Source organism: Apostichopus japonicus, chromosome 4 (genome assembly GCF_037975245.1).
Source record: "Apostichopus japonicus isolate 1M-3 chromosome 4, ASM3797524v1, whole genome shotgun sequence".
Taxonomy (NCBI): Eukaryota; Metazoa; Echinodermata; class Holothuroidea; order Aspidochirotida; family Stichopodidae; genus Apostichopus; species Apostichopus japonicus.
In genome coordinates this window covers 7,930,768-7,948,065 of record NC_092564.1, presented here as the reverse complement: position 1 = coordinate 7,948,065, position 17,298 = coordinate 7,930,768, and the positions used below count along the sequence as shown (strand labels likewise).

Sequence of the window (17,298 nt, the reverse complement as noted above, 5' to 3'; positions counted from 1 at the left end):
ATGCAAACTTTGTAAGGCTTAGGCAGACACACACTGACACACGCTGTTGAGATGATGAAAACTTTTTGCTATAGGCTGTCAGCATTACCTTATCAGAGAGAATAAGACGCATGTGTCGAGATACAACTTAACAATACATTATTTGTGTCGAGAATATGTTTGGCAAGAAATGCTATACAAACACAACCAATTGCTACAACATTTTATACAAATACGACAATAGTTAATGTTTCATGTCAGTTGATAACCTGTCCTCTGTCTAAGAAAACTAGGGTAGAGAAAGTCACCATGACGACCGATGTTGATATAAACACCATTCACAGTGGTATTACACATGCAATGAAATGTCAGATTAACACTTGACAATAGTTATAATCTCCATATTCCTAAGGAGTGCGTAGAACCCACACTCGACGAAAGCATAAAACCTCTCTCCCTACGAGCCGTGACGCCTTCACCATTTTTAATCTCTTAATCGGCCAGCGATGTTGCCACTTGTCGAGAGCAATTAGTCTAGGACCAGTATATAAAAGACCTAATCTGTTTTCTTGAGAGGGGCCACATACTCAACCCATATACGAGAGAGTTTAATCCCTTCTATGTTTTCTGCAAAGAAACTGATACGAAGGACTGCAAACTATGCCGATCATCATAAAGACCGATATTATATATTACATCACTTTCAGTGCCGTGGTGACATATATGTACGTTGGTATGGAGCCTGCTTCGAATATGCTTCCAGACTGTAACTGACGGCAGTTAATTGTTGTCGTAAATTTAATTTGCCTCGAGTTCTCCTCCTCCGTAAATCAATACACAAGCGGGTGTGCGGTTATATAGTCCTATGCTCTGATAACTAAATGGTTTCTTTCATACTGGAATAGAAACTCACCATCTTCCAGGATTGAACAAGAGTCCCAAGAGGTTACAGGGAAACATCATGGAACAAATACCAAAATTTGGGATCATCAAATAAATCAGTCAGTTTTCAATCAAATTTTAATTGCACCTAAACTGTGCTCAACAGTTTAGATAATTTTAGGGTATAAAAACAGTAGGATTTTATGTCTTTATAAAAATGTATCCCATGACAGTTCACAATTAAATTGATATGTACTTTCTGAATGGATTTCTCTGTGTTAGAGTCCCCCCTCCAACCCCCCCCCTCTTCTTTCCTATACCCATCCTTTCAAAAAATATTTTCCAAATGAGACTTTTTTTCCTTATTGTATTTACTTTCTTTAAAACCAGTGAGAGACTGTCGAAGTTAAATTACAGGGGATGTACAAACAGTATTTTCTGGTCGTAAAGGAAATTATATATGCAACTATCATTACAGGGGAGTACCGTATAAATGTAACATAATAGATTTTAATTACTAATTAGCTAGGCATGACAAATTTGTTGGTGCATTGACATTAGATCTGACATCATGTACGTAAAAAATACCTAAAGCTATTTGACATATAGCTTCATATTGGGTTTGTGTCATACATACAGAGGATTTCAAATGTTCAGTATGGCAACACACATTGTAGGATAGTAGTACTGTGAACACTTATTTCTCTGCCATGTAGAACATATGCCAGACAACACACCTTTTAGTAATTCACTTACTCGGTCGTCAGAGTTACAACTCCAAAGCAAAATCAATTCTCAGTTATTATTCTAAACGATGACATCAGGCTCTTGGAGCGAATGGGTTCCACCCGTAGGTTGTAAAATGATTAATCGATGGTGCGGTGCTTCTAGACTTCTTTTAGATCGTACTGCCTAAAGTCGACATTCTTTGTATGATCAATCAGTGTGTTGTTGACTCTATATTCCTGATACCACTGGAAGCAAATGTGCTGCTTGATTCTGGTCTATATTCATATAATAGAGTCATTGGTCTACCCCTCTAATGATAGAATAAGTGTTCTGTTTGATTCTATGGTCGCCATTCCTCTACCATTAATGTTCCATGTGTTCTAGTCTATATTCCTCATGTCATCAGAAGTCCCCATTCCTCTACCATTCATGTTCTATGGGTTGTAGTCCTCTACCATCAGTATTCTACTGTGTGTGGTCAACAAGATTATGTTTCATTCCACGGTCACCATCCATCTAACCAACTCCTTGCTCACTTCCTCTACCATGGACATGAGTTTTCTGTTCAATTCTATAACATCCATCCAAGTACCATCAGAATCTATATTTAATATACAGTACCAATGTTGTACTGCTACAACAAAGATAAGCTTGACAGCTCATGACAAATTCTTTGATGTCCTTTTAAGTTGAACCGATTACTCATGAGTAAACAAATAATACTGTGGTGTTGAAAGTTGGGACATATAACAAAAGCAAAGAAGTATACAACTGTGACCTTGTACTGAGTTAAGGTCATGAGTTTTATACCCACCCAAACAGGAAACCCATTTTCCAGTGACAATTTAACATACCAAGAAACTTAACTGGATGGGTGGGTGGGTTGCCTGTCTGTTTGTAGCCTAAAACAATGAGATTCTCAATATGAACAGTCAGTTGTGTGCTATGCAAAAAATAGGAAAGATGCCAATGTGGTCTTGGCTTGTATAAAGGAATGACGTAAATCATGTCTTGAAAAGACAATTTAAGCCTTGGGGTGTTAATATGTCCTTATTGGCAAAGGTTCAGAAGGGGAGGGGAGTGAAGGGTTAACAGGGGAGGGATGAGCAATTCACAATGTCATGTTGAATGAAAGAAACTATGATATTTGGTACTTGTCGAGAGCTGCATGAACATCCTAAAAGCTTTTGTTGGATATTATAAAGGTAGCTGCATGGTAAAAACAGCTAGATAGTTAGCCACTTCTTAATAGCTAGAATAAAAGACATTTCAGCACTGATAATTTAGTACTGTAATTACTCTGAACGACACAAATTTAAGAAATGCACAGGAATATCTTAGGAAGAAATCCTGACGTAATTCTCTTTGAAACTTAACCTCTTTTCAGCAACAACAAAAATAACAATACACTTGAAGTGTAAATGGTTTCCACTAGTTCTCGTTTTACCAATTCTTTCTTCTAACCCATGTTGAGACAACGGAGACAAATTGTAAGACCACACTTTAATACATAGACGCATTTAAAGCACTTCACTCTTGTGACCTTAGCGAACAGCTGCCAAATGATGTGAAGTTAAATTGCATCTTTGTTGCCATGGCAACATACCACACCATTAAGTTTGGAAATAAATAAACAGAGCAATGAACTTAGCATGTTAAATTGCAAAATGGTCACGTTACACAAACTCAACTCGACTCACATCAAATCAAGAAAGGCTCCGTAATAAAGGGCTTAAAATTCAGCGAAGAAACGTTGATAAACAAACAAGCACCTGACTAGTTTATTTCTATAGGATGTTCACAGAATTAGCAAAAACAGACATACATTGCAAGCTACTGGCATGTACTGAACGTAAAATCATAGCGAGACACGCTTCAAAAGCTTTAAAATTATCTCCATGGAAGGACTCAAAAGTACAACTGGTCTTACAATTAGCCACGAGAAACCACTTAGAAATTTTCCGCAGAATGGACTGAAATTTGTCAATTTCAAGCATGGAACTTCAAATTAATAAATAATTCAGGGTCAAATTCATCAGTGTGTTCATAAATGTGTAACACCTAGACATTAAGCCAACGTTCAATCTAGCTATATCATTCTACATTACATACAATATATAACATACGATGTAGTAATAATAATGAAGAAACTGATAGATATAAAAGAAAATATGCATAAACTTTCTGAGTAAAAAAAAAAAACTAAACAGGTATTATATATCTGATTCACTCCCATTTCATACCTCAGTGGGACAATATACTAGCATAGAGTCAATACCTCAATTGATCAATCAACTAATAAATTCGGCAACAAACAGAAGGAATTTTATAAAGGTCTCCAGCACACAAAGTTACAACACAATTATAGCATACATACATTTCACACTGACTGTGAAGTATAGAAAACGTTACAATTCAAGTTGGAAAATACAAACCAAACCAATTTAGCAACAAATTTGTTAATGTTGTAACAAATTTGTCATGACATCGTAAAGCTTTTGCTGTGAACAATTTGTATGCCAAACTGTCTTGCAACAGTAGTCAGGTCAGTCAAACAATCATCTATGCCAAAGAAAAGTACTTAAGTTATTTAACTCCTCAAACTTTCATTATTGAAGTTAAACAATCGCTTAATGACAGGACCTTCACATGTGTGAGTTTAAATTATAAATTTCTCCCCTCCTCCCCTCCTCCCACCCCTCCCCCCTCCTCCCACTCATTATGTCTCTCTTCCCCTCTGTGACATTTGGCATTATCACTTCTGTAGGTTTAATATATTCCTCTTCCCACTTCTATGTTTGATTTTCTGGATTCCTGACCTATTTATATATATTCACCCCTGACCTTTCATGCTACTGTACTGCTTAATGTCTTCCTCTTCTCCACAACTTCTCTATTTCCTCAGTCATCTTATAAATAGAGATCCCTTTTTCACTTTCAACCTTTTTGTTGGACGCTAACTATACCATTCCCACCACCCACCATCTCCCCCCCCCTCCCTCTGTGACATTTTCTTTTGTCGGCAAAATTAGAAGTATTATTTTCAAGATTCAAATTGATGTAGTCTCCTCTAAAAAATTAGGATCAGTTTGAAGTTTTAATATGTGAGGTTTCACTTGCATGGGTGTTAAGAGCTTGTAAACTGCAACCAAAAAATTGACTTATTTATTACTTTCATTTACATAATTTTGCATTGTTAAAATAGAACAAGAAAAACAGTTATCCATGCAAAGATCAGTGATGCACACTATTCTTGATTTTTACCTTTTCTTGACTTGCTGTGTTTAGGGCTGAGTGTGGATGCCTTTGGTATAGTGGTTTGTTGAGAGGGATATTTAAATCGCTTCAAAGAACCACCTGAGAATGTTAAAAAGTATGTGGAGCCACATCTTTGAAAGGTTTGTTAATTTTATTTTTATCAGACAAAAAGCACCCAGGGTAGGATACAAAGTGGACAGCTATCTAAAAACAAAAACATATTTAGAGAGACAACAGCACGAGGGGTAACTGGGTAGTAATGTACAGAGATAATTATCAGAAGGATAAAACTATTATGAAACAATGGCACAAGTGGGTAACTTGGGAGGTTGGTAAGAAAATAGTTATCATGATTAACGATACATGTTACAAGGGCTCACTTGGGTCACTGTGTATGCAAAAATGATTGTCAGACAACAATGTATTCTTGGGTAAATGCAAAAAAATGTTTACTTTTTATTACACGAGAACAAATGGGCAATTGAAGGACTATCTTCCCACACCTCAAAACAAGTGGGGGGGGGGGGGAGGTGGGAATGAGGAGAAAAGGGCAAAAGAAGACAATATGTACTGGAGCAAAATACAGATACAAGCCATATTAGGAGTATTACAATGTTGACTAGCATGCAGACAAGTGGAAAAATACACAAACCTACCAGTAAAACATGTATACACATAGAATACAAAGCCAATGCTACAAAGAAATAAGAAAATATCCAAATACCAACTATCTATCAATCAACCAAATGTGTTTTTTGGGGTTATTTTTGAGAGTATTAAGAGAGAGAGAGATTTTTAAATAATCACTGAGTATACCTGTCATCACTACAGGTATAGTAGATTGGATTTTTTATTTTTTTATTTTTAAAGAAATTTATTGTACGGTTGTTTGTTTTATGTAATTAGTTAATGACATGAAGTTCTGGCTGAGATTTCATAATTCTCAATGCATACAGTTATGTAACAAAATATATAAGATCCATGAGAATAGAACTTAAAAGTGGTAGACTGGGGCAGAGGAGGATTGGTAATTCTTAAATGTTATTTAAAATTTGTCAGTTTGTCAAGTAGACAAGAAACTAAGACAGTAGGCAATAAGTGGGTGGAGCGGGTACGAAAAGAGGGGGGTAAAATTATTTGCTGTTTAAACTGATGAAAAAAACACAATTGGAAGAATAATTCATGCGAGCTGTCACAAGTACCAATAATTACGGTGTAATATGGTTACTTTTTTAATTCTAAATTTCCAAGTGGATTAATTTCTGAACACACTTAGATTTCAAATGTACTCTATGACAATCTCCATTTATGACACTCCTCTATGAAGTGGAGTATTAAAAGGTCTGATTCATTAGCCAATTTCCTTAATTTTCTCCTTCTCCGACATGATAAAGATCTTACACTCCCTTCTTTCCTCTCTCTCTCTCTCCTACTCTTTCATTCTATTTCTCTGATGTGCTCCCAGAAACTGACAGAGCTGATTTTGAAGGAGAGGAGAAATATTCTGCATTTCGCCTTCTTGATTCCCATACTCTTTTCCCTCGTATGATTTAGGTGCTAAACAATAATATAACTGATGCAGTATGTATCATTGCTCATTAGTTTGATTTAACTGTCTGTGTCTCTAACTGTCTTCTTTAATTTGTCTTTGTTTCAGTTAGCCTCTGAAGAAGCTCCTGCTAGGATCATAACATCTAACTTAAACTACATATTTATCTACACAGGCATTTTGTAGTAGATAAGCAGTTTGCTAAGTGTTTTATTTTCCCTCTATCTTGGTTACAGTGAGTGTGAGTGATAGAAAGAAGTACTACAGATTTTAGTAGAATATGCCAATAAAGAGATATGATGACTATGTACACAAATAAATCTGGACGTAAAATTCAAGTACTGCATATTATTATATAACCATCGGATAATAACAACCTTCTATTTATCACTGAAAAGTCAACACGAAAGGGTATCACATACCTTGCTATTTTATGTAAAGCCTTTATAGCCATCGGCACCATGCAAATACTTCAGCGGCTATAAATTACACACAGTAGTTATAAGGATTCTAACTTTTATATTCAATCTTCTCCTTAAGCGAAGATTGTAACAACAACTTAATATGGTTGTTTTCATTTTTCTATTTTCAAGGAAAGCAAAAGGCTTGATTTGATTACAAGTAGCAAAATCAAGACAGTTTTCTCTCTGTATGTGTCTGAAATTACAACTAGGATAAAGTCTAGCTAAATAGCATTGTGCTCCTTGCATAAAATTAAAGGATGAAGGAAAGACAAGCTACTGGCAAGTTATTGTTCAAATAACAAATTCATCTGCATAGCAACCAACCAATATGTAATAACCATGCTGTGACAAAGAGATAGCATTGTGAGATATGCATCATAAGTGCACTGTTAATGTCTACTACAGTACCTATGTCTGAAGGTCAAAACACATCTACTAACACAATTCCTTACTGCTTTTCTCTTCTTGCGTGATTAGCCTCTGTGGTAGAGTATATCTGTACAGTATAATAGCTTGCACTGTAGAAATTGGAAAAGCTCAGATAGATATCATTATGATAATTACATTGGCTGTGAGTATTTGCTGACAAAATCGACAATTGGCATTGTTTAACCGCTGAAAAATGGTTTATGAAACAAATTATGTTTTGATTGTAAAGAATTAGATTCCAAACTTATAAGTAAACACAGTACCCATATATCCACTAATCTTCAATTATGACTTCTCTGTGTTTAGGGAATACCTTTAGACCTCCTGAACATTGCAAACCCACAGAGAAAGTGTGTGAGAGATTATCAAATGCGATAACACTATAAAAACACCTACAATTTTCTTACCAAGAACACTGCTCATTTAAAGATAGCAAAATGAAAAAATAGTTTTCCTTATGTAGAGCATTTTCCTCCAAAACCAAAAACACCAGTACACAATACACCAAATATTAGCTGCAGAAAAATAATGCTGTTTTCTAATTTGTTTATTTTATTGTAGAACGCCCTTTTCTGCCTCACACTTGTATCAACGAATCCAGTGCAGTCACAGATGTTGAGTAAATAACAGCAGCTGTTACAGGACCCAGATTGACATTAACTTCAAACTTGGTGTTCTTTACACCACAGGGTCAAAGGTCAAATCTTTATCAGTTCAAGTTTGTTCGGGTTAACGATCATTATAATACACACACACAAAACAAATGCTGTTTTTAGAGACTTGTTTTCTGGAATGGAAGCTAGGTGAAGACATCAGACTGGAGGACATTGCTCTCCGAAATACCGCCAAAAATGAAAACTTCAAAGCAACTGTGTCTATCATTTCCAGATTAGTTTCAGAGCTGAATACCTTTCTTTGATCTTTATATCAAAAATATTTTATCACATAAACATTGTAAGTATTACAAAGCAAATATGATAGTAAGGGGTGGTTACATCAGGGCTGAAAGTGGGTCTCAAAATAGGTTATATTTCTGATTATTACTGATAACATTTGAAAACAATTACTATTGCAATTCGGGTCAAGGTGCCAAATTGCCCCCCCCCCTGCCCTTACCCTACTGTGTCAGGACACAGATTAAACAGAATCCCCCAAAATCTCCCCACATGTTCAAGTGAATCACTAATTTAACTTCTAGAAATATAAATTTAATTTGTTTTCCAAAACTCATTCACATCTGAGTCTCATTGGTTGTTATCTTATTATTAAAGTCTATGGTTTTCTTGACCTATCTTGAGTTCTACAGACATTTTCTTTTTAATATCAAATCTTGAAGGAACCAGGATGATATCTTGTAATTTCCACTTCTTAGATATTAAAATGGTGGTTCTGATAGTCTTAAACCAACTTGGAGACTTCAATTTAAATACATTCTTACTTCTCTACCTTGGGGACATTTTGTCAAAACATGTCAAAGGATTTGGTACCCAAAGGTCATTTTCATTGGCTATGGAAAGAGACATATTTAGAAGGAAAGGCCGCCTGCTGAGTTTGGTCAAAGGTCACAAACTATAGATGACACCAAATGATTGTCTAAAAGAATGGTTTCCCTTCTTTTAAAGGCAAAGAAAATTGGAATTTTTGCCCTTTATGGGGCAAAATAACAGTATCAAATCTTGGTGGATGAAATAATCTTCTCAAGTTATTATAACCTAGACCTTCTAAAGTAACATATATGGAATGCCAAAATGAATAAACCGAGCTCCTGTTCGAGGACGATACTACAGTATATTTTGAAATATTCTACGAAGGGGGACATAGCAATAAGCATATAGTCATCACTGCTCCGAAAATACTGAATCTAACATGCTCGTTTTCTTTCTACAATATAAAGTTCAAATATGTAACCAGTGGCAACGGAAGGTGAATTGTAATCGCGGGATTTACATTGATCTTATAACTTAACTGCAGCCTTTGTGATATATGCAAACACACACAGCATCCCTAGGCTTATGATGAGAATTCTAATGGGCCTATTTACATGTGCATATTCCTTAAATACTTCACCATTTCATACAGCCTCATATCAACACATGTATGTCATCAGACGACTTTTGACATTTTATATCACCTGTAACATAGCCAGCACATGACCTTCTGAAATAGAACTACACAGGTGCTACTGTAGGTTTGCATTATATTCCTTTAAGTTTATATTACAATATACATAGACAATTGGTATTAGCAGAGTGCACACACTAACTGTACAGTAAGTGGAGACACTGTGGCATCTGGCAACACACCAATGACTGCCCAAGCAAACTTCTAAACGATTCAGAAATTTGGAATCTTGAGACAGACCCAATTATATATCAATCTCAGAGTCCAAACGTATAAATCTATTAAAAACTTTGCTTGGCCAGACATTGGTGTGTTGCCAGGTGCCAAAGTGCTCAAGTTGCTATAGGGTCTAAATCATCAAGTGCCTATTGTAACTGTGTTAGCCTGAAGGATGCAAGGTCATACTGCATCCAAAAGGTTACCAATTGATTATTCATTAAAATGTGACTGTGTGTTGAAGAGTTATTGTTTTGTCACATTCAAAGTCTTTTACCCTTCAGAAACCAAGCATCAAATACTAATATCTATTCTGCATGGCTTACCATGATCTATTCCAGGGAGTACCTCTTTCTTCAGATCTAACAGATTTTCTCTCTTTGCCATCCCTTTCTATTGGATTTCGTAGCAAACTCCATCGAGGAGAAAACGGTAATTAAAAACGCTGGACTCATCAATGACACACCAACAAAAGTCATTTCAATATCTACAAGATTTGTTTACAATTTCTATATAATCTTACGTGTAAAATCGCTGCTAGATTTGTCATCGGCTGATGCAATGTATTAAAGCTGGTTCAACTATTGCCTATCCTAGATAAGTAGGAACTGAAATTTGTTGTCAAGGAAATGAGGATTCATTGGGACTATACAATTCACCACCTGCTCACTTCAAGAGAAGAGGGTAAAGTTCTGGTGACTAACATATTTCTCGTTCAAGAAGGAAAGAAGAAACACAGCAAAGAGACAGGTTTGAAAAGGCTGATCCCCTCAAACTTTACTAGGAAATAACAAGTTGGAATGCTAAAACTGTGTAATATGAAACCCACAGAGTTTACTATACTTTCAAAATATGTTCAAAATGTTTTGTTTTTTAACTTTTATACCCTCAAACATTTGTTACACAACATCTGTCAATTTTTAGCTTTATCTAACAGTCTATCTTATGCAGCAATGGTAATTTGTAATCATTTTCACCCTCCTGCGTTAGTATAATAAAATGTTGAAATCGCTTAGATTTTTGTAAAGCCTCAATTAAAGCTGGGGTGTGATTACGACAAATACTGTACTCTGCTTCGTCTGTTTAGGGTCATTAATTGCAAAGTGCCAAAAAGGATAGGTTTGATTGTGAGGGCCTCTGAGCTTTGACAAATAGACTTACTCATTGGCTATAGCATTATTAAAGTAAAACAGACAACCATTACATTTCGGCACTGGGGTTTGGGAGGACTTTTGCCTCATGTTTTCATACTATTCAACTTTTCTCATAGGTTTTTCAACATCACAATGATGTTACAATAGATGATGCACTCAAAATACAGAAACACTGTAAACATCATCTTAGGCGTTTAAAGAATGGTGAATTACTTTAAGGGGTACGTAGGTAGAGGAGAAACAAGGGGGGGAGATGAAGAGGGGTAAGGGTATTCATCTCTATAAATGGAACAATTCAAAGGTGACCCCCCCGAGTGCCTCAAGTATAATGACGATGTGTATCTCTACACGACAAACCAGACATTATTTTGTTAAGACAGTAGGCATTGCCAGATTAAGCAGGTGTTGCTAATGAACCAATGGGGGTTCTTCCTATCTCTTGAATTAACCAAACTATCTCATGACGAGCTTTCCAGGTGAGAGACTGGTGATGCTGCTGTTGCCGCGGACGACCGACGACATGGGGAAGCTAGGACATAAACATGCCACTGTAGATGGCTTAATAAAACATCTTTGGAATGTTGTGATCACTAGTAATGTGGGACACATGAAAGACAGAGTAATATTGATATGAAACATGCAGGAACCAACAAGTCAATCATCGCAGGACAGATGAGTACTGGTGTTTGTATGTATATATATATTCACATAGAACGTGCACATCCATAAAGTATCTCAGTAATCAAATACTCCTCTCTGGGAGTTTGAAGATGGTGATAGGATACCGTTTCCATGGCAAACTGAAACAATATCTCTCTGAACACTAAAACCACTGTAAGTTTGATATAAATGACAGTCTAAAAAAGGTAATGACAAACAACATAAAATATCAAAACTGGTAAAACAAAGGAAATTTTTGCAAACTCAACTAGCAAATTGGTGATGGGGTTTTATCCCAAAATATGGCCCCTGTGTGATACAACAGTTTGCACAACTGACTGGGCCTAACAGGACAAGACCTCTAGTTTTCTTTACAAGGTGTGGCACAGTGAATGTATCAATCTGCAAAAGTCTATATACAAAGTTTTCACATAGCATGACTTCAGTTAATACTTCATTACAGAATCAGACTGTAGGCCTATCATTCACCCCTGTGAATATGTTTTCAGAGGGGCAGCAACTATTGTTTCATACTTGTGCTCCATATCTATGGAACACCCTGCCACTGACCCTTCATCCCTAATTTTACTTTAACTAATTATCCCTTTAATAACTTTTATGTTTTATGTAGCTCTACTTTGTAAGATTATTATCTCTAGTCCCATTTAATGAGCTTTGAAATGTAAATATATTTTTGTTTCTCCTGAGTGATAAACTTTTGAAAGAATATATATTCAACATCATCAACTAACTGTGAAGTTATGTCCTGAAACCAAACTGCTGATAAGGAATATCAGAAAAAGTTGATCAATTCTAATGTATCAAATGTAAAATATAAATAACACAAAGCTATTTTTATTAAGTCTATGACCAAAAACATGATAAGATACACTACCAAATTTAAAACCAAAAGTATAATTCAGAAATCTCAAACTCTGAGAGAAATGGAAGTAACATCAAACATTTATTTTAGGTTCAAGCAACAGATAACAACAAATTAGTGAAAAAGATAAAGATGCAATAAATAAAGCATAAACATCTGCCAAAAATTACCAACTATAACATTTCATTTTTTCAGCCCTTTCATAAATTTTGTCCCAGCTATGTTCATCAACGTTACAAAATATAACTGCGTCATATCAAGCACGGTGCTTTTCTAAAAGTATTTTTCAAAGGATTATGAGATCATTCTGACAAATCACTATGGCAACGGTACAAGGTCAACTTGTCTAGCAACCATTTCAAATTGCCATAGGTTTGTTATCCAGAGCCATCTACAGCAGATAACAACTAGATACACCAATGACAGCTATGTAACACTCACGTCACAAAAAATTCTCTCAATTTTCAACAAATCAGAGCAAAATTGGGCAGAAATTACCCGATTCTTCTAATAAAGACGGTTCTGAATCGGTCTTGTGTGCTTCAGTTCAAACACGTCGCGCAAGAGTAGGACTCGAAAATCGTTAATAAAAGAACCTTTTTGGAATTCTGGAACATGAAATCCGATAGCAAATCTAGGAGACATTGTTCTGCATTAGATATTTCAGGTTTAGTCAAAGGGCTCAAGAGTAAGTTCAAAGGCTTTTCCTTTATTGACTGCCTAAATCGGACTACTTGCACCAAAGATTTCTAACCTACCGTGAACTCTTGTGACATTATTTGGTTGCATTTGTGCGTTGTGATCCATCTGTCCATGGTTGTATGGTAACGCTGGTGGGGGCACGATGGGTGCCACGTCTGGTCCTCTGTGCTGTTGATTGCTGATACCTACAGGAAAAGTAGAGGCCATGTTGATGGAACAGATCAACTGTTATGAAAGTATTAAGGGGCTAAGATTGAGGGACATAAAGAGGGGCAAAGATTAAGGGGCAAAAAAAAGAGAGTCCAAGACTAAGGAATAAAATGGGGTCCAAGGTTAAGAGACGAAATAGGTTGAAAATCGTTTAGCAAAGTGTTCACAGTGTGGAACCTTGTAGATTTTCTCACATACCCTCAATCACAAACAGTTTGTTGATCAAGGATTGATACGACCGTTGACCACAATTAACAGAACAAAGCAAAGAATGACTGGTCAACAACTTAAACTTGAAGAATTGCATTTTAAAAGTAACCAACAATACACTGTGTTTCACCAAAGGCAAAGGTTTACAACTGTATGAATTCATAACAAGGTAAAACAATATCAATATTAATGCTTGAATTGATACAACATATGACTTACTTTTAAAGAAAAGTTAATTTTAAGACACCAACCACCTCAGAATACACAAACTCAATTTAAACAACAACAGAATAAGAAAACCTTGACCAAGATCTTACACTAAACACAAACAGAACGCTTCCACTTTGGACATTCCATACTTCTCGAAAATGTTGATAACTGTATTGATACAGCAAATTGAAAGCATGTACGTTTGAGGCTACTTAAAGTCACATCATTATTTATAAGCAATAAACAAACAGTCTGTATAAACACCATAAGGGGAACTACTGACATTGGACTATGAAACATTCCCCCTAGACTATGTGCACCTACTTTTCACATATATAGGTTAGAAGTATGTAAATAGAAAATAGTAAAGATTCAAGCACATACCTGCACATACAAATTTGTACAAGTTAACAATCATACTGTGTGGGTTATGTAAGAGACTGTACAAACTGTACGTGCGAACTATTCAGGTTGCATTTCAGAAGAATCTGATGAAGGGAACACTGGTCTGAAATATCTTGGCGGTGGGTATAGAGAAATTAGTGAATAGTTGTTCTAGATAGCTTTCTTCTAACTTTCTATCGCAAGTGTAAAGAAGAAAAGCTGGAGAGGTGTGCCTTAAAGCTGTTAACATTTGGTAAATACTGCAAAGTAATCAGCATTTCACAACTGAAGATTGTAGTAGGCCCCAACAAAACTTTCCATATTTTTACGACTGGTGAAAGGGTCGAAGCTTTTCGTCAACCAACGTGGTCTGGTTTACTGTGAGGACACAGACAGTATCCAAGCCTGTAGGGGATGGTGGGGAGAGCAAAGACTTAAGGAGGGTTGCAAGATTTGTGTCCTGCAACTTGTGTAATTTTTAGTACACAAGGAAACGGAAACAGATGGGAGAGGGGGGAGGCCCAAAAGTCTACACAGTGGAGGGAGCATGGTCCAATATACCCCAACCTGGCTTACAGTCTGTCAGTACCTCAGTGATGCACATTGGTAGGATAGAGTGTTAAAATTACTAGAGGGATGGTTTGCTACTGATGAGAGTACAACAACTATGTGGAGAGGGTGACATGGCAACATTTCATTAATTCAACAAACCTTGTTTGGGTAAATCTGGATCTCTAGTCTTCCTGATCATTGCAGGGGATCCCTGAGTCTGTGAGAGGAGTCTCTGCTGGGCTATATACTCGGGAGTGTGTCTCGGTGAACCATGAGATGATCGCTGCTGCTTCCCATGGTAGTCTGACGTGTGTCTTGGGGATGAAGACAGAACTGCTGCAATGAAAGTTCACATAGTAGGTTGTTATGCTACAGGCTAGAGGATGCACAGTGTTAAAAGAATACCTATAATGGCCATGTACGATGATAGATGAGAGCAAAAGTGCCGCAGGGACATACGGAATGAACAATGCATATAGACGCGTTTTGATATTACTGTGACTTGAAAATAGTGGAGAGAAAAAAAAAGGTAGCAGTTCTTAAAAAAATGTACTTCAAATAATTAGCCCACCTTACCAAAAAAAGTATGTTAAATATTTAACTGTGTTGTGGAAAAAGTGTTCTTTTACTGCCAATTTACCAGAGCATGAAAATATCATTTTTTGAAATACAAGTTAAAAAATTAAAACCAAACATTTAAAATTCCAAACCTTCAGACCTAATCAATAGAGTCGTCCAGCCCCAAAAAACTTCATATATGAGACATTAAAAATCTCTGTTCTTTAATAATTAACGTCTCGGTAAACAACCACTGACTGGGTTCTTTCCCTTTAGTACAGTGAGGCGTAGCTCTTTATCACATGACTCACCAATGTATACTCAAAATAAAACAAACAATCAATCAGAAGGGGAAGATTATCATTTGGAGACTTTGTATGGAGTGATTCATGAGACGGATCGTCAGGGAAACGTACCAGCAATTACCACAAAATCTGAAATAACTGAATCATGATAAAACCATCACTATTCTCGGGGATGATGATCCAACTGACAGAATGCAGAGTCTGGGATGCTATGTGAAACATTAGCTATTCCATGATGTTTCATGATTTAGTATAATTACAATCTGGCAGAGCTTGGTGATAGAGACGGATATCAGGACGAACCGATGAACGAGATAAGATATCATTCATTGATGAGTGTTGTAAGGTTCATGTGCAGACATAATGAATGCATGTTGTTAGCGAAATACTCTCCGAATATGAAACTTTAAAAAAATATAATATGACCACAATTAAGTTACACAGTTACACTGTAGCTGCTTCCTCACTTATTTTTGACAGTGCCCTGGAGGCAGACAATTTTTTCTTTCTTTTTGTACAATATTATTGATCAAATATGTGTGATCTAAATTATTTAAATAAGATGAACAGAGTGACAAATTTAGCATGGTACAGAGAGATGCCAATAATATTGAGTGCATGGGTGGCACTGGGTGGCATTCTCCACATAAAGCCAATATCAATTCTCCTGAGTATTTTTTTCTTTTTGGGGGTGTAGGAGGGGAAGGGGAGAGGGGCTGAAATAACAAAATGTGCCAAAAAACAATAGGGGAAACATCCTTTCAGTTAGTAGCTAAAATGGACTTTTGTGACTTGTGCATGAATGGAAAAACATGAGGAGTGAAAATTGGTGCAATTGAGACTATTTTATATCACTTTAGGCCATCAAAGAAAAGCAAAGAAAGTTGTATTACTGGTAAGACAAGGGTACTCCATAACAACTCACTGGTAAGACAGATATTATAAAACTTACTGGTTTATATATTTACGAGTGACCCACTTACCTGTCTCCCCGTAAGAAAAGTAAGAAAAGCTGAAACATGTACATACGAAAATATATGCCTATCCGCGTAAACAAGGCGGTATAGGCAACGAACGAAGTAGTCTCGCAGAGCTACTACCTGTTACCCTAAAAACGTTACGTAAGAAAAAACGAACGCATGGGCGAGAGTGCACACTAAAAACAGCCCCCAAAAACACCCTTCCCTACAAGAAAAGGATACTTATCAGGCTGGAAAAGATCCTTGGAAGTGCAGAAGTCCTGATAGGAAACTTCTAGAGTATAAATCCAAGGTAATCCGGGCGAATTTCGCGAAAATTTTTCTAACTCCGAAAAACACATTGAGACACTTTGTGGGTAGAAAAATGAAGGAAGGCCATTTGGGCCAGTGAGGGTGTACAGTGTTAAAAGATTACCAGGGCATTCTAGACACGGTAGAATGCGGTGCATAGGTTGTGGGGAGACAGGTAAGTGGGGAACGAAGTAAATAATTACATCCCATGTGACAACACAAATTGTGCTTTCAATGAGGATTCCGCCTACCAGTCTAAACATGTACTATAAGGTCAAATATACAAGATGCATGAATGGACAACATTCTCCCTGTCCTCCTACCAATCAATTGGGAAAATTGCAATGAGTTTATGCTGCCATATGCTGCCACTGTTGGAAAGGAATGGCAATTTTGTCTGTTGACTATTTATAGGAGCAATAATGAAGACCTTGAGGTTATTTGTTGTCTAGAGTATGATAAAGGTGCCGAAGCCAAACATCAACATAACTTGAGGCTATTGTATGTCTACATCTGCAGCTACATAAGCCAAACCAAAATAACCTTCCAGCTTACATTTCTTGGTGACCTCA

At 36.5% G+C, this 17,298-nt stretch overlaps 1 protein-coding gene across 5 annotated transcripts in view; it reads right to left on the bottom strand.

The window, feature by feature from the left end:
- Positions 1-17,298, bottom strand: part of LOC139966335 (protein TANC1-like) — a 75,401-nt gene that overhangs the window by 27,079 nt on the left and 31,024 nt on the right. For 3 of the 5 annotated variants that reach the window (XM_071969224.1, XM_071969227.1, XM_071969225.1), the window contains exons 3-5: positions 14,752-14,928; positions 13,083-13,211; positions 4,855-4,947 (exon numbers count right to left, since the gene is read on the bottom strand). In XM_071969224.1, coding sequence (XP_071825325.1) covers positions 4,855-4,947; positions 13,083-13,211; positions 14,752-14,928 — 399 coding nt within the window. The remainder of the gene's footprint in view (positions 1-4,854; positions 4,948-13,082; positions 13,212-14,751; positions 14,929-17,298) is intronic. The other 2 variants (XM_071969226.1, XM_071969228.1) reach the window with 2 other exon arrangements.